This window comes from Neophocaena asiaeorientalis, unplaced genomic scaffold (genome assembly GCF_003031525.2).
Source record: "Neophocaena asiaeorientalis asiaeorientalis breed wild unplaced genomic scaffold, Neophocaena_asiaeorientalis_V1.1 scaffold430, whole genome shotgun sequence".
Classification (NCBI taxonomy): Eukaryota; Metazoa; Chordata; class Mammalia; order Artiodactyla; family Phocoenidae; genus Neophocaena; species Neophocaena asiaeorientalis.
The window spans coordinates 1,007,571-1,029,706 of record NW_020173691.1 but is presented as its reverse complement, the minus strand read 5'-3'; the positions used below and the strand labels follow the sequence as shown (position 1 = coordinate 1,029,706).

The following is a 22,136-nucleotide window of genomic DNA, read 5'->3' as shown; positions in this document are numbered from 1 at the left end:
CCCAGGATGTACTAAGGGTAACCAGATCAAGAACAAAACCCAGCACAACCCCTAATAGACTGACTCAACCCCCATACTAACACCCTGAAAGACGAAAAGGTGAGCCCATTCTCAGACATTTATGCCTGATATTCGCAGGATACCTCAGAATGTATAAAGCACTTTGATGTGATGTTTGTGTGATGCTTAATCCTGTAAGCAAATAGGGCAGGTGTTACACTGCCCATCTCAAACAGAAGGACCCCAAAGGTTAACTGCTTGACCTAAGTGACATGGCAAGTAAGGGACAGAATTGGAAGTTAACCCAGGTCTCCAGACCCCACTCAAACACAGGTACCTTTTGATATCTGTACCAGGAACCTCTACACTCATAAAGTAGAAAGTCACAGTCCAAATCACATTTGTTTCTTGTCATCAGTACATCAGAGAGAAATTTTTAAAACTACTTTCATGTTTGCTAATCCCTTTCCTCCCATAAAATCAGTATTTTACTAATCTAAGTAACCATCTGAAACATTAACTGAGAATACTAATTCCAAATCCATACAAATTATATCTAAATCGACCTGAAGAATCTCTTTAGGATACTTTAAACTCCCTGGCCACACAGTGCTTACTCATGGCCACTGCGAGGTCACTTTCTTCACCTCTGGACATGTTCTGTGACAGTCTCATTTCAGTACTGGCTACCTTTCTATATTTCAGTGGTACAAAGCAGGTAAGAGTTTTAACAGCCAAGATATTCCCCAAAGAAAAGACCAATTTCCCTTTCTTTTAAGAGGACTTTTAAGTAAGTTAATAGGAGGTATTTTTTTTTTCTTTTCTGAAGGGAAGAAAATGTCTCATCCTTACAGCAACAGGTAAGTAAATATAAATAACATAAAGCTGTCATAAAAAAATGAGGTCAATAAAGAATATTTTTCTATGTCTAATATAGTAGATAATCTCAGTAAACTTTCTCTACAGCACAGCCAAATGGTCATTTGCTGTGAAAACGGTGCATCCTTTATCTTAATGGCCCCTAAAGATACTCAAGCTAGAGCATAAAAACCAATGACGATCAACAATATGAAATCACTGTTTCTAATCCACGGAAATTCCCTACAAGCAGATCACCTGGCCCGAATTCAGTATTATTTTTCCACTCAGCAGTTATTTTTCCAGCATCTAATACCCTTAGATACTGTTTAGGTAAACTCTAATATGAATGAATGGTCACACTTTGCAATTTCAAAATCACCTGAAAGCTATGGCTAGATAAAAAGAAAACAAAACATGTACCTTTTCCTAACAATAACCCAGCTACCAAAGCTTTCTCACAAGCCAAAGCTTTATCTTCCTTCCAATCACTTTTTGCCCAAAAGTAGCTGAAGTGAAAGCTTGGCCACCAGTTTTTCCTGGAGTTCCACTCTTCTTGAACCCAGGCAAGATGACTCCTGGAAAAGAAAAGTGTCAAAAGGGAAGGTCAGTGATGGAGACAGACCTATAGTGTCAGAATCTGAACTTAAGTAGGGTCTGTGGAAAGATGACAAGGAAGATGATTCCAAACTAGCTTCCAAGTATGGCCATGGCATAGCACACGCATGAAAGCAAATCCTTTTTCGTCCTCTTTGATCTCCACGTCCCCTTTTCCATTTAATGAAAGAGCCAGTTCAGTACAGCACAGCAGTTAACAGCATAGACTCTAAGGTCAAAATCTCAGATTCAAATCCCAGATCTTCCATCTACTATCTATGTGATCTTCGGCACATTGCTTAATCTTTCTGAGCCTCAATTTCCTTGAGGATATTAATGGTGCCCATCTCGTAGCACTGTTATTAGGATTAAACGGGTCCATAGTATAGCAAGTGTCATATAAAGCTCTTTGCATGCTGTCTGGTACAAAGTACATTTTCAACAAATGTTAGCTATTGATTTCTTAAAAGTTACTTTAAAACCTTACTTTAAAATTATATGCTACAAAGAATTACTATCCAAATTAAGATGGCATTATTATACAAATACAGGAACACATAGGTTTGACAGTTGAACCCAGGCAGTGCTAAGTATTCCTCAATAATTTAATAGAGCAAAGACCTATTTGCCCCTGTGGCAAAACTTCTAGAGGTTTAAAAAGTGAGCAGCACATTTCTTTGCCTTCAAGAACCTTGGGGTTAGTAAGGGTTTGTACAGTGCTTTAGATCTGGAAAGTGGTTTACAGGGAGTACATCAACATATCACACCAAAAATACTTCCTAATCAAGACTGTTCTAAGGTCAAGTCAGGTCTGAAGCCTGAAGCAAGTTCCCACTGATAATGAATTTCCTAAGCAACTAAAATGGATATAATAAATCAATGAAATTTAATTTTTGTGATATCCTTTATTCTCTCACACACAAGGTAAATGACAAGGGCCACTCCTTTTCTTTTACTCAAGATGTGGCACTGATGATTATTTTGATCAGAGGGATAGCTTTAGATACGCAGCTCACAAGGGACTTAATAAATATTTGCTGAATGAATAACCATGACGATTTTATGAGGTCCTAAAAAACCCCACTGAAAATGACTGAGAACTGTTGGGAGAAAAGCTGCTTCCCATGTGATCTTACAAGTTGATGACACAAATCACAAACAGCTTTACAAAGAATCTAGTGAAGAGTGGAGGTGACCTCCTCTGGTCCCTATTTCCAATTAGAAAGCACAAACTTAGCTCTTAGCAGAGTAGTGGTAAGGGCTATTACCCAATTTGATAGCACAAAAAATCTGGATAGAATTTTTGTATGTTTTACTTGTGACTTCCTATTTCCTGTTCTTCTGACGTACTCAGAAGAAAACAGCTGAAGACACAGTTCAAGAAATCCAAAAACACAGAACTTTATTAGCTAAAATATTATAAAACATTATTTATGCTGATCCAGTAATAAACACTGTATGTTTCTTACTTACCCCATTAAAGTCTGTCTGAGATATCTTGCCAAATATTTCCAAGCAGTTATATTTTTAGTGCATCCAGCAAAATCTAAGACTCCAAATAATACCTCCAACCCCAGTTTATGGTGTTCTTCGTTTTCTGCAATGGTCACAACAGTTAGAGTTTACAGAAAGCACTGAAGAGCACAAAGCTAAAAGATTATATTCCACTGATAAAGTATCACTGAATCATAAGCCTTCTAGTTTGATTAACAGTTTAAAACAATTCATTATGATCATACTCTCCTGTGATGAATCTGAAGAATTTGATAATTTAGTCCACATTATTGAAGGCAGGGTGGTGAGTCTGACCTCTATATGGGTTTATACTACTGAGAACATTACTTAAGGTACTGGCCCTATTTGGGCATTTTATATATGTTCTCTTCTATTAGGAGAAGAACCGAGGTAGTCCCAGTACCTACTGGACTTAGCAAGCGGATTTCCTATGAAGAATTATGTTCTTTTCTACACTGAGGTGAATCCCAGTAAAGATTAAAATGAGCTGAATCATATAAATTGAAGCCGTTTTTTTTTTGCAACCATTGCCTAAATTCTATAGCAGAGGTCAGCACACTTTTTCTGTAAAGGGCCAGACACTATTTAAGTTTTGCAAGCCTTACAGGCTGTCATAACTACTCAACACTACTGTCATAGGGCAAAAGCAGCCATAGACTGCTTTTATATTTTTGTATATAAATAAATGGACATGACTGTGCTCCAACAGAACTTGATTTATGGAAATAGGCAAGAGGGGACTTCCCTGGTGGTGCAGTGATTAAGAATTCGCCTGCCAATGCAGGGGACACAGGTTCTACCCCTGTTCCAGGAAGATCACACATGCCACGGAGCAACTAAACCCGTGCACCACAACTACTGAGCCTGCGCTCTAGAGCCTGCGCACCACAACTACTGAAGCCCGTGCACCTAGAGCCCGTGCTCCGCAACAAGAGAAGCCACCGCGATGAGAAGCCCACGCACTGCAACCAAGAGTAGTCCCCACTTGCCATAACTAGAGAAGGCCCGGGTGCAGCAACGAAGACCTAATGCAGAAAGAAAGAAAGAAAAGAAAGGAAGGAAGGAAGAAAGAAAGAAATATTAAAAAAAAAAAAAAAACAGGCAAGAGGTGGTTCTGGCCCATAGCCACAGTCTGCTGAGCCCCAGTCTACAGCTTGTCTGCACAAAGAGATTTAAAACAAACTACTTACCTGATTTTCTCAGTAATCTATGGAATTCTAACATCAGTTTATGAGATGGTACAATCTGATACAAAATCTGGAAGAAAGGATAATCTTGTAATTTTTACACATTCGAAAGGCGTTTCTCTAATTTCAGCTTACTTTCAAATAAAGTTCTTACTATCTAATATGCCCTTGGTAAAGGAATCAAGGATTTAAAAGATACTTTGCTTTTTTTTTTTTCTTGCGGTACACGGGCCTCTCACTGTTGTGGCCTCTCCCGTTGTGGAGCACAGGCTCCGGACGCGCAGGCTCAGCAGCCATGGCTCATGGGCCCAGCCGCTACGCTGCATTTGAGATCTTCCCGGACCGGGGCACGCACCCGTGTCCCCTGCATTGGCAGGCGGACTCTCAACCACTGCGCCACCAGGGAAGCCCGAAAGATACTTTGCTTTTATCCAGTCCAACTCTGGTATAGAAAGGTGTTCTACGTAAAGATATTTAAAAAAAAAAAATCCCTCCTAATAACAAGATAGTTGGTTGGGAGGGTGGGGGGATGTGGATAGACGGAGACATTTTATTTTCTCTATACTTATACTGTTTACCACACTTAACCACTTAATTTCTTTTCAGTAGCCAGGACTGAGGAAAAAAAATAAAAAGAGAATCAATATCACATAGGAAAGATATTTAATATTTATTGATCACAAAAGGTCACAGAATATACAAAACAAAACCCAAAAAAGGCAAGGCTAGTTATTTTGGAAGATTGTATTCATGAACACAGTACATTAAGAGTATTCAAGTCAATATTTTTACAATCTTTTTACACAATAGGGACAAGTTAAAGGTTTTTCTTTCTAAAAATAGGATGGACAATTTTTATGAATATGCAAAAAATAGGACTGAAAGTATATTTCTCACTTAAACACATTTAATATTAGAGATGAATTTATTCTGTCTGCTGCTGAGGTAATTTAACCTTACACTGAAATAATTTCCCACAAAATGAAAAGTAAATTTGTTAATTTCTCTTAATAGTTTTTAAATTAGAGATCAATCAACATGATCAATATACCAATATCAGAGAGTATTATTAAAACTCAGTTTTTACAAAATCACATTTTCTTCTTTGATTTAGGGAATTCTGTATATGGTTCAATTCACTTATTGAAATACAACATATGTACTAGAAAGGTACACAAATCATGAGTGTGCCATTCAATAAACTTTCACAAGTTATACACACTCACATAATCAGCACCCAGATCAAAAGATAGAACACTATCAGAACTCTGGAAGTCTTTCATCAGTTTTGTAAAATTCTTAGCCATTGACTCATTAAATATTGTCTTTGCCTGTTTGTTTGCCTTTGAACCCCGTTCTCTCTCCTTTCCCTTGGCTCCAATTACAAGTAGTTCAGACCTTTCACCAAGTCCTTTGTACACTCTTTTCTGCACTTTTTATCCTTTTTGCTCTTCCTTCTTTAGCCTGATTTTCTACACAGTTCATTAATCCTCTCTTCTGCTATGTTCAATCTATTTAAACCCATTTATTGAGTTAATTTCAAATACTGTATTTTTCAAAAGGAAAACCAGAATTTCTCTAAATCTATCTTGTCTTGAAGATAAGTGTTGAATAGTGATTTTCTATTCCATTTTTTAAAGTCTTTTCAGAACACCATTAATGAAAGACAACCTGAGTGAAGTTCAGCATCTTGCTTTTGTTGTAACTGTCCTTAGTATTTTCTTGCACAAATGGGTAAAGAGAAATCTTGAAGAATAAAATTAAAATAGCACCTTTAAAAGTATATTACGCAGTTTGCAAGTAAGACTGTGGTACTGATATTAAGATAGACATATAAATCAATGGAACAGAATTCAGTGTCCAGAAATAAACCATATATATCCATGATCAATTGATTTTGACAATGGTGCCAAGACAATTCAATGGGAGTAAGAAAATTCCTTTCAACAAACAGTGCTGGGACAACTGGATATCCACATGGCAAAAGAATGAAACTAGACCACTACATCACACCACATACAAAAATTAACTCAAAATGGATCAAAGACCTAAAGGTAAAAACTAAAATTATAAAACTGTGAAGAAAACCTAGGTGTAAATATATGTTACCTTAGATTAGGCAATAGTTTCGTAGATATGACACAACTAAAGCACAAGCAACCAAAGGAAGAACAGTAAATTGGACTTTATCAAAATGAATCATTTTTGTGCTTCAAAGAACACTATCAAGGGAACTCCCTGGTGGTCCAGTGGTTAGGACTCGGCACTTTCACTGCCGAGGGCCTGGGTTCAATCCCTCGTGGGGGAACTAAAATCCCGCAAGCCGCACCACTCAGCCAAAAAAAACCCATTATGAAGAAAGATAAAGATAACCCACAAAAAGGGAGAAAACAGAAAATAGCTGCAGATCATATACCTGATAAGGGTCTAGTACCCAGAATATATATAAAGAACTCTTACATGTCAACAACAAAAAGATAAGCAACCCAATTAAAAAATGGGCAAAGGAATATTTCTCCAAAGAACATAAACGAATCGCCCATTAGCACATGAAAAGTTGGTCAACATCGTTAGTCATTAGGGAAATGCAAATCAAACCCACAATAAGATACTACTTCCCATCTACTAGGATGGCCATAATAATAATAATAATACAGTGACAAATACGAGCGAGGATGTGGAGTAATCAGAACCCTCATACATTGCTGGGGAGAACGTAAAGTTGTGCAGCTCCTTGGCAAAACAGCTTGGCAATTCCTCACAAAGTGAAACATAAAGTTAGCATATTCTGGTGATTCAGCTTCAAGGTATATATACCCAAGATAACTGAAAACGTATGTCCCACAAAAAGTTTTACACAAAAGTTCACAGAAGTATTATTCGTAATAGCTGAAAAGTAAAAACAACCCAAATGTCTATCAATTGGTTAATGGATAAACAAATGTTGTATATTCATACAGTGGAATAATATTGAGATATAAAAAGGAATGAAGTACTGACACATGCTACAACATGGATGAACTTAAAAATATGCTAAGTGAAAGAAACCATTCACAAAAGGCCACATATTGTATGACTCCATTTATATGAAATGTCCAGAATAGACAAATCTATAGAGACAGAAAATAGATTAGTGGTTACCTAGGGTTTGGGTGGAGAGGGTAGGTGTGGGCTAATGGGCACAGTGTTTCTTTGGGGGGGGGGGTCATTAAATGTTCTATAATAGATTATGATAATGGTTGCACAACACTGTACATATACTGAAAAAATTGGATTGTGCATTTAAAACAGTGAATTTTATGTTATGTAAATTCCATCTCAAAAAAGCTGTTAAGAAAATGTAAAGTGCCTTGAATCAAGAATAAACCAGATTTTCTTTAAAAACATTTTTTTAAGTATTATGCAGTAAAACAAAGCCTGTTGAAAACTTTATAAAATGTACAGTTTCCACATCTGAAGGTTTGATAATGTCAATTTTGATGACTATACAAGTACAGATTAGAGCTAATTGGCTTTTTAAAAGGAAGATTGGTAGAAAAGGATTTTTCTCAGTCATTTGTATAGGCTGAAAAGGACCTTTCTTTTTCCTCTAAAATATGATTAGAAACTGACCATGAAATATATAAAGAACTCCTAAATTCAATAACAAAAAACTGAAACACCTAGTTCAAAAAAGGAATGTAAACAGACATTTCTCCAAAGAAGGTACACAAATAACCACTAAGCACATGAAAAGATGCTCAACATCACTACCCTCAGGAAAATGCAAACCAAAATAAAAATGAGATACCGCTTCGTACACCTCAGGAGATCTATGATCAACTTCTTAAAAAAGAAAAGTAACAAAGTGTTGGTGAGGATGTGGAGAAATTTAAACCCTCATGCACTGCTGGTGGGAATGTAAAATGGTACAGCTGCTATGGAGACAGCTTGATGGTTCCTCAAAAGGTTAAACAAAGAAGTATCATATGATCCAGCAATTCCACTCCTAGGTATATACTTAAAATAACTGAAAGCAGGGACTCAGACACATACTGTACACCAATGCTCATAGTGGAGTTATCCACAAGAGCCAAAAACTGAAAACAACCCAAATGTCTACCAAGAGATGAATGGATAAATAAAATGTGGAATATATTTGTATAATATATATAATATTCTATTATATATATATATATATATATAAAATGGAATATTATTCAGGCTTTAAAAGGAAGGAAATTCTGATACATCTTATAACATGGATGAATCTTGATAACATTATGAAATAAGCAAGACATAAAAGGACAAATACTGTATGATTCCACTTAGATGAGGTTCCTAGAACGAGCAAATTTATAAAGAGACAGAAAGTAGAATAGAGGTTGCTGTATGCCTGAAACTAACACAGTATTGTAAATCGATTATACTTCAATATATTTTAAAATAAAAGTAGAATAGAGGTTACTAGGGGTTGGGGGAGGCTACTGTTTAATGGATACAGAGTTTCTGTTTGTGATGATGAAAAAGTTCAGGAAGTAGACAGTGGTGATGGCTGCACAAAATTGTGCATGTACTTAATGGTAATGCCATTAAAATGTGCACTTGAGGGACTTCCCTGGTGGTTCAGTGGTTCAGACTTCGAGCTTCCAATGCAGGGGGCACAGGTTCAATTCCTGATCAGGGAACTAAGACCCCAGATGCCACATAGCACGGCCAAAAAAAAAGAAAAAATGTGCACTTGAAAATGGTTAAAATGGTAAATTTCATATTACATATATTTTACCACAATAAAAAAAATTTTAAGGAATACCATATACAGTAACAATCCCAAACTTGAAAGACTTAGGGGTAAATTTAACAAAATATATACACTAAAAACTTCAAAACATTTCAGAGAGAAATAAAATACCTAAATTAATGGAGAGACATACCATGTTCACAGTTTGGAAATCTCAGTATTACTAAGATGTCTATTCTCTCAAAATTGATCTACAGATTCAAAATCCCAACAAGATATTTTTTGTAGCAACTGACAAACTGATTTTAAAATGTACACGAAAAGTCAAAAGACCTAGAGAAGCTAAAAGCAATTTTGAAAAAGGACAAATTTGTATGACTTCCATGACATGATTCCAAGACTCGCTGTAAAGCTACCATAGTCAGGATGTGTGGTATTGGTATACAAATGGAAATACACATCACTAGAACACAATAGAGTCTATATGCATGGTCAATTGATTTTCAACCAAGTTACCAATGTAATTCAACAGGGAAAGGATAGTCTTTTCAACGACACTTACCTCACACTACACAAAAAAATCAGCTCAAAACCTGTCCCAGACCTAAACATAAAACTGTAACACTTCTCGAAAAAAAAACACAGAAGAGAATCTTCATTATCCTGGAGTAGGCAAAGATTTCTTAGACAAAAAATACTAACTGTAAAAGAAAAATGAGTAAATTGTACTTAATCAAAATTAGAAATTTCTGCTCTTTGAAAGATACGGTAAAGAAAACAAAAAGGCAAGCCACAGACTGGGAGAATATATTTACCATCCATATACCTGACAAAGGACTTGTACCCAGATTATATTTAAAAACTTCCAAATCAATAAGACAAATAAGAGAAACTGAACTTTCATACTTTGATGGTGGGAATGTCAATGGTATAGTCTCCTCAGAAAACAGCTGGGCAGTTTCTTAAGTTAAATATATACCTTCCAGCAATTCCACTCTTAGGTAACTACCAAAGAAAAATGAAAATATATGTGCACACAAAAACTTGTACATGAATGTTCACAGTGGTATTCATAATAGCCAAAGAGTGAAAATAACCCAAATGTCCATCAAGAAGTGAATGTATAAAAATGGAATAATACTCAGCAGTAATAAGGAACAAATTACTGATACAATAATATGGATAAATCTCAAAAACATTCTACTGAGCAAGAAAATCCAGACCTAAAGAAAAAAAAAAGAGTACATACTGTCAGATTTCATTTATATGAAATTCTAGAAGAGATAAAACTGATCTATAGTGACAGAAAACAGATCAGTGACTGCCTGGGGCCAAGAGTACATGGGCGGCTTGGCTGCAAAGGGAAATGAGGGACTTTCTAGGGTGACGGAAATGTTCAATATCTTAATTATTATGGTGTTACATGGATGCATATATTTGTAAAAATGCATCCCAGTGTACATTTAAAATATCTGTTTTATTGTATGTAAGTTAAATTTCAATAAAGATGATTTCCTAAAAAAAAAAGCAATGCAGAACTTTCCAACCAGGGTGACAAAACAGTTTCTGAAATATTGATCCTCTCCCCTCCGTCTCACTTGGGCAGAAGATGGGGGAATGGTAGTGATGGGGGGTCTGCCGGGAGGTTGCAGCCTCCTGTCTTTACCTCAGTGTGCCATACATACACTGTCATTTTCTCTGGATGTTACAACATGAAAGTTGCAAAGCAGTGACCTAAGAATGTCTTAAAGTAGATCCCCAAACCTGTTCAAACACTGACATAAAAATTCTCTACCTTAAGCACACTTATCAGTTTCTCTCTTGGTGCCTTCTCTCTCTTTAAAAAGTTGTATAAGTAGATATGAGCATTTGGATTTGATGGGAACTTTTCATCATAGGCGTAATTGGTAAGAACCTCTCGGGCTCCATCTTGATCCCCATAGAATTCCAGCATCTATATAAAATAAGTCATGATATCTTAGCTAAATTCTGTAAGATAGCTATATGAAATATCATGTACAACTTAACTTTATTGATGAGCACAAAAAAAGTCATACAACTGTAAAACAGCATTTACTATATAGGGAACAATAGTGATGCCAGTTTTTGCTTCCACCAGCATATGTTACAACCTCCATAGAACACAGAAGATCATAAAAAAGGCCTACATGGTTTCCCATTTTTCCCTTATTGTATTTCGTTACTGAAAAATGCAGCAACTTCAACATAAGAAGTGTTCCTATGAGAAATAAAGTCTTCAAAGTAGGGCACATTAGGACCAAAAAAAGACCATACGATGCAACTAACCTCAGTGCCCTACATAACTTTAGCCACAAAAGGAGTGCATAAGGAATTATAATTCCTTTCCTTTCATTCCTTCCCATCCTGACACAGGAATTTCCAGATTCACTAGCATACGGTTTCAGAGATTATCTTCGGACAGCATAATTATCACTTTAGCACTAATGAAACTTTCAAAAAGCAAGGGACTTCAGCATCCATGGATACTGAGGGACTACTGTATTTGGCCATGACACATTATCCAATGGTGAAAATAAACACAGTAACGTTTACAGTATATTGGTAAAATAAACAAAACTTATTCAGACCAAAAAGAAGCATCATATTCTTGTAATTTTTAAACAATTTTTTCCATTAGTTCCTTTCTGATCAATAAAGATTAAGCTTATAACAAAATGAAACTAATAAAACCTTATGAAAAGTTTACTTACCTCTACATAACTCTTCACAAAAGGGTCCCAAACTCCAGGAATTTGAATCAATGCACAAAGGTTTATAGATGTCTTCCAGCTGTGGTTGAGCATATTCTGGGACGCTGTGTTGTAAGCATAATCATCCTCATCTGTCCAAAGACAAAAGATTTTTTAAAGTATTCAGTACTGAGGACTTCTGCAGAATCAGTACTCAGTAAACTACCCACAAGAAAAGCTCAGACCCTGATGGCTTCACTAGTGAATTCTAACAATCACTTCAAGTATAGTACTAATTCATCACAAACTCTCCCCCTAAAAAAGGACAGAGAGAAAACACTTCGCAACTGATCTATGAGATCAGAATCACCCTGATACCAAAACCAGACAAAGACAACACAGGAAAATTACAGACCAATATCTCTTATAAGTATAGATGCAAAAATTCTCAACAAGATACTAGCAAACTGAATCTAGCAACACATAAAGTGGGATCTATTCCAGGAATGCAAGGTTGTTTAACACCTGAAATCAATTAATACAATATTCCAAATCAATAGGATAATGACAAAAACCTCATAACCATCTCAATTGTTCCAGAAAAAGCATTTGGCAAAATTCAATAACCTTTCATGATAGACACACTGAACATCTAGGAAAAGAAGCAAGTTCTTCAATCTGGTAAAGGGCATCTTATGAAAAACCCACAACTAATATCAGAATTGATGGTGAATGACTGCATGCAAGAGAGAATGTCCCCTCTTGCAACTTCTATTCAACATTATAATGGAGGTTCTAGGCAGGGCAATTCAACAAGAAAACAATACAAACAATGTCCAGATTGGAAAGGAAGAAGTAAAACTATCTCTACTTGCAGATGACATGATCTTGTACATGGAAAATCCTAAGAATACATTAAAAACTTATTATAACTAATAAATGAGTTGAAAGTTGCATAATATAAAATCAACGCACAATAGTCAATTGTATATCTAAATACTTGCAATGAACAATCCAAAAATGAAATTAGGAAAATAATGCCATTTACAATAGCATCAAAAACGATAAACTACTTAGGTATGAATTTTACAAAAGAGACATAAAATTATAGTCTGAAAAGTAGTATTGTTCAAGGAAATTAAAGAAGACCTAAATAAATGGAAAAGACATCCTGTGTTCATGGGTTGGAAGATTTATTAAATTAATCTATAGCTTTAATGCAATTCTTATCAAAGTCCCAGCTGGCTTGTTTGCATAAATGACAAGCTGATCCTATAATCCATATGGAAATGCAAGGGACCAGGAATAGCCAAAACAATCTTTAAAAAGAAGAACAAATTTGGAGGATTCACACTGTGACCTCAAAAGTTACTATAAAGCTACAGTAATTAAGACTGTGATATGGGCATAAGTATGGATATATATAGATCAATGGAAGAAAATTTAGAGTCCACAAATAAAACTTCATATATGGGCAACTGATTTTTGATAAGGGTACCAAGACAATTCAGTGGGAAAATAATAGCCTTTTCAATAAATATGCTGGAACAACTGAATACCCACATGCAAGATAAAGTTGAACCCCTACCCACCTCACATGATATAAAAAAATTAACTCAAAATGAATTAGAAAACAACTGTAAAACTATATAACTCTCAGAAGAAAACATAAGTCTAAATCTTCGTGACCTTGGAGTAGGCAAAGGCTTCTTGGATTCGACAACAAAAGCACAAGCAACAAAAGAAAAAAACAAATAACTTCATCAAAATTAAAACCTTTTGTGACTCAAAAAACACCTAAGAAAGTAAAAAAGATAACCCACAGAATAGAAAACAAACATTTCCAAATCCTACACCTATCTGAAAAGGGACTTGTACCTAGAATATATAAAGAACTCTTATAACTTAATAATAAAATAATAAGTAATTCAATTAAAATAGGAGAAAAGGATCTGAATGCAAATTTCTCCAAAGAAGATATACAAATGGCCCACAAGCACATGAAAAGATGCTCAACATTATTAGTCTCTAGGGAAATGCAAATCAAAACCACAAGATACTACTTCACACCCAGCAGGACAGCTATATCAAAGACAGATAATGGCAAGTGTTGGGAAGGACGTGGAGAAATTAGTACCCTCCTCATACACTGCTGGTAGGAACGGAAAATGGCACAGCTGCTTTGGAAAGAAAACAGTCCAGAGGTCCCTCAAAAGTTCACAGCAACATTATTCAAAATAGCCAAAAAGCAGAGAACAACCCAAATGTCCATCACCCGATAATGGACACATAAATGTGGTATATCTATACAATGGAATATTAATAAATAAAATAAATAAAAAGGAATGAAGTGCCATTACATGCTACAATGTGGGTGAACCTTTAAAAACATAAGGCTAAGTGAAAGAAGTCAGTAACAAAGAAGTCAGTCCTACATATTTTAGGACTCCATTGTATGAACTGTCCAGAATAGATAGATCTCTAGAGACAGAAAGTAGTTTAGTGGTTGCCTAGGACAGGAGGAACTGGGAAGAGTCGAGAGTTACTGCTAATGGCTACAGCATTTCTTTTTGGGGTGATAAAAGTGTTCTAAAATTGATTGTGGTAATGGATGCACAACTATGAATATTCCACAAACCACTGAATTTATACTTTAAGTGGGTGAATCATATTAAGAATCAGATCTCAATTCTTAATAAAGCTGTTGTTCTTAAAAAAAACATGATTACCACACCCAATAAATTGGTGACATGAAAACTCTGACAATAACAAATAATGAGGAGAAGACAGACAAAAGAAAGTCCAAATCAGACTACTAGTGGAATATAAATTGGTAACCACTTTGGAAAGAGTTCAGCCTATTATACAGTAAAGCTGAAGACACACATACTCTGTGACAACAATTCTACTCCTAGAAATACACGCATATGTGTATCACTACACATGCCCAAGAATTTCAAAGCAGCATTAACTATAATAGCCCCAAACTATTAACAACCTAAGTGGTCATCAATATATAGAAGGAATAAATAAACTGCATGAATATCATACAATGTATGGTTTTACAACAATAAAAATGAACAAACTAGAGCTAATTCAACTATATGAACACATGTTAAATGCTGAACAAAATATGCAAGGCCCCAAAAGAATATATACAGTGTGAATCGAAATATGACACTGAGATATAGGCAAAACTAAATTACAGATACATACTTGAGTGGTAAAAGTATTTAAAGAAAACAAGAGAGTAATTACCCTTAAAGTCAGGACAGTCTTCTTGAGACACTGGGAGGAGGTGTGATTAGGCACACATGGGGAACTTTTAGGGGGTCAGCAATGTTGCGATCCTTAATCTGGGTGTAGTTACATGGATGTTTGCTTTACAATTATCCATTCTACCAGACATTTGTTTTACACACTGTTTCAGGATATATTTCACAATCTTAAAGGTTTAAAAAGAGAATCAGTCTTTCGAAAGCAACAGCTGATAGAAGCACAAAACACTTTTTGGTACCAGTGCCACTTTTTGGCCAAAAAAGTAGCCCCCACCCCCAAACAGGGATTGGTATTCTCTTCCCAGTGGGTCAATTGAATAAATATCAATATGAACCTGGAAATGAAGTGGTAACAGGAAAGTAGGTATGAAATGATATCCAAAAAAATGGTTAAGAAAGAAAGGCAGATCCCTGAGTAAGTACAAGTTAGGTATGGATTTACCATGGAAGGGGATTCCCAGCCACCAAGTACATCAAAGCCAACGAGCACAGGCCACAGCAGCAAGGAAAAATCCCAAACCAGCTCTGAGCATACATTCACATGTTCCATTCTTTTGAGTTGGTTATACAGAACTAGTCCTAACTTTTTTTTCTCATTAAACAGACACATGAGGTTAAAGACAATCTAAAGAGCGCCACATATTATCCCATCTTTATCTCTTGTTGCTATAGAAGAGTGTCAGCTGCAGAAGGTACTGAATTATCTATCCATGGGAGTGATGGTGTAAATGCCACATTCCAACTGCTTTAATCATCATATATTTGCTTGAGTTCTACTTAAAGTGTAGGAAGAAAAGTAAATACTGACTTTAAAACTTACCTAAATCAGTATCAGCAAGCCTTTACGGCAGGCATTATGGCAAGGTTAGCAAAAGAAACAGAGGACAGATATATGACCTCAAAAGACTGATGAGTCTAGACAGGGAGATACAACAAAAAACACACATGAAAAAACTTAGAATGACTAAAAAGCAAGAGGTGAAGAGCCAAATGATATAGGCTGAACATGCAGCTGATACGTTAGACTTAAGGTAAAAGAAGGCGGGGTCTAATGAGTCTTGAAGGGCAGATGGCATTCTAGAGGAGGAGAATGCACAAAGGCCTCACAATATTATCATGATGAAGACAGCATTTCAGAAGTGTCTTGGGGGAGATCAAAGATGGGAAACAGGGGCTTCCCTGGTGGTGCAGTGGTTGAGAGTCCACCTGCCGATGCAGGGGACATGGGTTAATGCCCCTGTCCGGGAAGGTCCCACATGCCGCGGAGCGACTGGGCCCGTGAGCCATGGCCGCTGAGCCTGCGCGTCCGGAGCCTGTGCTCCGCAACGGGAGAGGCCACAACAATGAGAGGCCCGCGTACCGCAAAAAAAAAAAAAAAGATGGGAAACAGGAAGGGAATTTTGAGATTAGTAAGCCCACATGCCCAGAGACCAAGGAAATACTATCACATAAGGACAGTAAGGAAACACTGCTTAACACAAATGATGTGATAAATGTCAGAACTGAGACTTGGGTGGAGGATGTGAAAATAGAAAGGAAGGGGTCATTCCTAGAGGAGTTATGGAGAAAAACTATACAAGGGGAAAAAAGTACAGAGAATGATCACACAGCTCCAAAGAACAGAAATTTAGGGACAGGAGAGGATGACATCACCACGGAAAGTCAGTTTGAAAAGAACACATAGTCAATTTTTGGGGTGGCCAGTAAATCAAGAAAACTGTCTGTTCTGACCTTTATACAGAAGTGAAACAACATTATCTTGCCCTACTCTTTAAACATATTTTCCTAAGAAACAACATTATGAAACAAACTAAACTCCACTGTAAACACAGAGGAAATAATGCTTCTTATATGCAATAATGCCTGCTGAAGAAAATTTGTAACCTATCGTAGAAATCATGTTTAAGAAAGCAGTGAATCTAAAATGGTCATGAACTTAATCTATAAATCACCTAACTGATGTCTGAAAAGTTTTTTTAAATATCAGAAATTTTATAAAGGATGATCAAGAATTTTACATCCACAGAAATGTCTGTTCTCTGTACTATCTGGATAAAGCCAAGCTTGGAAGTAGGGGAATTAGATTACTCCTCCAGACCCCTTCTGTCCCTCTGAGTCAGTCTTACTACTTATTACTCATATTCACTCACCAAGCTGAGACAATTCCATCTTCTTTTTAGACCAAATATAATACTGCAAAAGCCCTTTATAGGCTTGAATAAGGTTGATTAACACTTCCTGAGAAGACGACTTTTCACCGTATCGCCATGTCTCTGCCTGGCTGAGATTTCTGTTCGCATCCTCAAGCATACCATGATGCAGAAGGTATAATGCATGTTGTAAGGAGATCTGCAACAATAAGAAAAAGCCCACAGTCATATAGGTCATTAGATAACCCTTAGTCAAAAAGCTCAGTAAATATATGATACATTCAGGCTAAGACCTTGGTAGGACACAAATGTTGGAGCAATATTGTCCTCATTATCAAAAATTTCAATCTAGCAGAAAGACAAATGAAAAATTATCATTATGTAAATGAGAACTAAATTATATAAACTTACAAACAGAAGGCAGTGTGAAAAGAACAGGGACGTTGAAGACAGAGTCCGGGCTCAAATGCTATTTTAAAGCTACATAAACCTGAGTAAGTTACTCTCACCCTTTGTGAGTCTCCTCTTTTATATGGAACAATTATTATTAACCCTTTTGAAGGGCATTAAGGGGATTAAGTGAGATGATATATTTGTATACCACCTAATACCTAGTTTAGCCCATAGCAGACAATAAATTATTTTATACATGTTCTATAATCTCAGAGAAAACATCTTAATAAGGGGTGTTGAAGAATGGCACTGGTTCAAATGGAAAGTGTATGCCTGATACAGGAGAAGCAATAAGAATAATTCCACACAGAAGGGAGGGGCAATATAGGTGTGGTAATCTTAATAAGAGGTACAAACTAATATGTGTAAAATAAGCTACAAGGATACATTGTACAACACAGGGAATATAGCCAATATTTTACAATAACTGTAAATGGAGTATAAGCTTTAAAAATTGTAAATCACTATACTGTACACCTGTAACTTACACAGTATTATACAGCAACTATACTTCAATTAAAAAAAAAAGAATAATTACACAAAGAACGAGCAACACAAATAGGGAGGACATTAAGGAGGAGAATGATGGGAAGTACAGTTAATCATCTGAACAGAGTCAGAGTTCAAACCTTCATCTTAAACTACTGTAATAATTTCTCAACTGGTGTCTCTAATCCTGCCCCCGCTACAATCCATCTTCCACGTGACCGCCAAGGAAATCTCATTAGTCATTTGTGTAAAATCCTTCAACAGTTCCCATTGCCTATAGAATAAAAATCTAAGCTCCTTAGAAATGGCACACAGAGTTCAGCTTCCCCTGGCTTCTACCCACATGATTTTTAGAGTAACTAAAGCATTAGACACAGAGCTATTAAACTCTTTATTATCTCCTGCCATGCTAGACTACTCTTTCCCACAGTATGCACTGTGAATACCCACTAGCTTTATCAGACTCATCTCAAGCCTCACTTCCTTTCTTTTCCGACTCCCCTATTCATTCAATCCCAGCCCTTTCCAAAATTCCAGAGAGCCGACCATTTTCCACTTTGTCTTCTCCCTGTACAGTACACTTCTACTATGGCACCCATAACCATTTATTCCATTTACATGCCTGTCTCCCCCTACTGCAAGAACCATGGCTAGCACATTGTCTGGAAAACAGCAGCAAGTGTTTTTAAAATCGTTAACAGCAAAACATGTTTTATTGCCTATCCTAACTACCACCCTCAGACTCCAGAGTATGAAATAAGGCTCCTCTCAGGTTTCTTTACTTCAACTGAGTAGATTCCATGAGCTTAAAAGGATCTAGCCAATAATTTACTTAAAACTCTACCTTCCCTCCCCAATCAAATGGCTATCCAGTTTCTCCCTGAAAGAAGAAAATGGGAGCACACAACACCAAGGCAGACTATTCCCTTTTTCCAATTGTTCACTTACAAAATTCTTCCTAAAGTAGAACCATATGCTGCCTCCATTTAGTTTCTACTTGTAATGTATGTGGTCTACCAGAAAATAAGATCATAAGGGAGAACATGGCACATAAGAGAAGCAAAAAATTTTTCCTAAATTAATAAAATCTGAAAAGAATCCTAAACTAGGTAAAATCATTTTTCAAAATTAGAGAGCAGTGGGATTATAAAATGCTACAGCCACTATGGGAAACACTTTGGTGAGTCCTAAAAAAGTTAAACATAGAATTATATGTTCATACATACTTTATATATATATAATATATATATTTGTATATATGACAAAAAATATGATCCAGCAGTTCTAGTCCTAGGTATATATCCAAAGGAATTGAAAGCAGGAACTCAAACAGATACTTGCACGCCAATGTTCACTGCAGTGTTATTCACAATGGCCAAAAGATGGAAACAACCAAACAAGAGACGAAAGGATAAACAAAATTTCACAGATACATACAATAGAATATTACATTGTATTGAGCCACAGAAAGGGATAAAGTCTGATACATGCCAACACATGGATAAATCTTGAAAACTTTATGCTAAGCGAAACAGCAGAACATAAAAGGACATATATTATATAATTCCACTTATATGAAATACCTAGAATAGGCAAATGCATAGACACAGAAAACAGATCGGAGGTTACCAGGGTCTGGGAGGAGGAAGGAATGAGGAGTTATTGCTTAATGGGTACAGAGTTTCTATTTGGGGTGATGCAAAAGTTTTGGAAATACTAGTGAGGGTTACACAACAATGTGAATGTAATTAATGCCACTGAATTACACACTTAAAAATGGTTAGATTACCACATTTTATGTTATACATATTTTACAGCAGTTTAAAACTATTTGGAAAATAGGAAAAGTAAAAACAAAAAACCAGAGGGTAAATATTTTAGGCTTTGCAGGCCATATGGTCTCTATCACAACTCTGCCATTGTCCTACTAAAAGCAGCTACTGACAATATGGAGATGAATAGGTGTGGCAATGTTCCAATAAAACTTTGTTTGGAGGCACTGAAAAAAAATTAAAAAGCAAAGCATTTAAAAATTTTATTGAGAAAGTGCTTTTAGTCTCATATATACCAGAGAGAGGGAGATGTCATAACATTTTGGAGTGTGTCAATTCTTTTGGATAAGGCTTTTATTAAAGGAGAAAGTTCCACCTAAACATTAGAAACATTGAAACATTTTCACACATGGATCAGAAGAGTCAATATTGTGAAAATGTCCTTACTACCTAAAGCAATCTGTAGATTCAATGCAATCCCTATCAAAATACCCATGGCATTTTTTACAAAAATAGAAAAAAATAATCCTACAATTTGTATGGAACCACAAAAGACCCTGAATAGCCAAAACAACCTTGAGAAAGAACAAAGCTACAGGTATCACCTGTCCTGATTTCAATCTATATTACCAAGCTACAGTAATCAAAACAGGATGGTACTGGCATAAAAACAGACACATCAGACAAGTGGAACAGAACTGGGAGTCCAGAAATAAACCCATCCATATATCGTCAACTAATATTTGACAAGGAAGCCAAGAATACTCAAAGGGCAAAGGACAGTCTCTTCAATGAATGTTGTTGGGAAAACTAGATATTTACATGCAAAAGAATGAAACTGGACCCCTAACTTACACCACTCACAAAAATTAACTCAAAATGGATTAAGGACTTAAAGGTAAGATCTGAAACTATAAAACTCTTAGAAGAAAATAGAGAAAAAAATTCCTTGATATTGGTCTTGGCAATGATTTTTTAGGGTGTGACACCGAAAGCACAAGCAATAAAAGCAAGAATAAACAAGTGGGACTACATCAAACTAAAATGCTTCTGCACAGCAAAGGAAGCCATCAACAAAATGAAAATGCAGCCTACTGAATAGGAGAGAATATTTGCAAATAAAGTATCTGATAAGGGGTTAATACCCAAAATATATAAAGAATTCATACAACTCAATAGCAAACACAACAAAAAACACATTACAATTAAAAATGGGCAGAGGACTTGAATAGACATTTTCCCAAAGAAGATACACAAATGGCCAAAAAGTACATGAAAAGGTGCTCAACATCACTGTCAGGGAAATACAAATCAAAACTACAATGAGACATCACCTCACACCTGTCAGAATGGCTAGCATCAAAAAGACAAGAGATAACAAGTGCTGGTGAGGAAGTGGATAAACAGGAACCTTTGTATACTGCTGGTGTACATTCTCTTCAGGATGTAAAGTGGTCCAGCCACTATGCAGAATGGTATGGAGGTTCCTCAAACAAATTAAAAATAGATCCACCATATGAGTCAGCAATCCACTTTTGCATATACATCCAAAGGTGAAATCACTATCTCGACAAGAAATCTGCACTCCCATGTTCACTGCAGCACGATTCACAAAAGCCCAGACATGGAAGCAATCTAAGTAAGCACTGATGGAAGAATGGATAAGGAAAATGTTACACACACACACACACACACACGATGGAATATTATTCAGCCACACAAAAGAATGAAATATTGCCATTTGTGACTACATGTATGGGCTCTGAGGGCATTATGCTTAGTGAAATAAGTCAGACAGAAAATCGTAATATTGCATGATCGCACTTTTATGTGGAATCTACAAACATCCGACCCATAGAAAGAGAGTAAAATGCTGGCCACAGGCTGAGGGGTGGAGAAATGGGGAAATGTTGGTCAAAGGACACAAACTTTCAATCATAAGATGAGTAAGTTTGAGGATCTAATGTACAGCATGGTGACTATAGCATTGTTAACTTGAAAACTGCTATGAGGATAGAGCTTTAACATTCTCACCATGACAACAACAACAAAACGGTAATTATGTGAGGGGATGGAGGCATTAACTAACCTCATTATGGTAAACATTTGGCAATATATCCATGCATCAAATCATCACATTTTACACCTTAAACTTACACGATATATGTCAATTATATCTCAACAAAGCTGGAAACAATTTTTTTCTCAAGTATTCAAATTCCCAATTTGTTTAGCTGTTTCCCTTTTCCAAAAGCATCAATTCTCAGAGATCTCAACTGACTTAAGTAAACATATTAGAATTTGGCCCATCATCATAATGAAGCACAACTGCCATCTCTGAAGGACTGACTCTGGCAGCCAGAGATACACAAAGAGAAGATACTTTCACTCAGACAACGTGGTAGG

The 22,136-nt window shown here is 36.2% G+C and overlaps 1 protein-coding gene across 2 annotated transcripts in view; it reads right to left on the bottom strand.

Moving 5' to 3' along the window:
- Positions 1-22,136, bottom strand: part of TAF1A (TATA-box binding protein associated factor, RNA polymerase I subunit A) — a 34,403-nt gene that overhangs the window by 1,793 nt on the left and 10,474 nt on the right. For both annotated transcript variants that reach the window (XM_024750480.1, XM_024750481.1), the window contains exons 5-10: positions 17,017-17,215; positions 11,610-11,740; positions 10,673-10,831; positions 4,161-4,227; positions 2,929-3,052; positions 1,282-1,436 (exon numbers count right to left, since the gene is read on the bottom strand). In XM_024750480.1, coding sequence (XP_024606248.1) covers positions 1,282-1,436; positions 2,929-3,052; positions 4,161-4,227; positions 10,673-10,831; positions 11,610-11,740; positions 17,017-17,215 — 835 coding nt within the window. The remainder of the gene's footprint in view (positions 1-1,281; positions 1,437-2,928; positions 3,053-4,160; positions 4,228-10,672; positions 10,832-11,609; positions 11,741-17,016; positions 17,216-22,136) is intronic.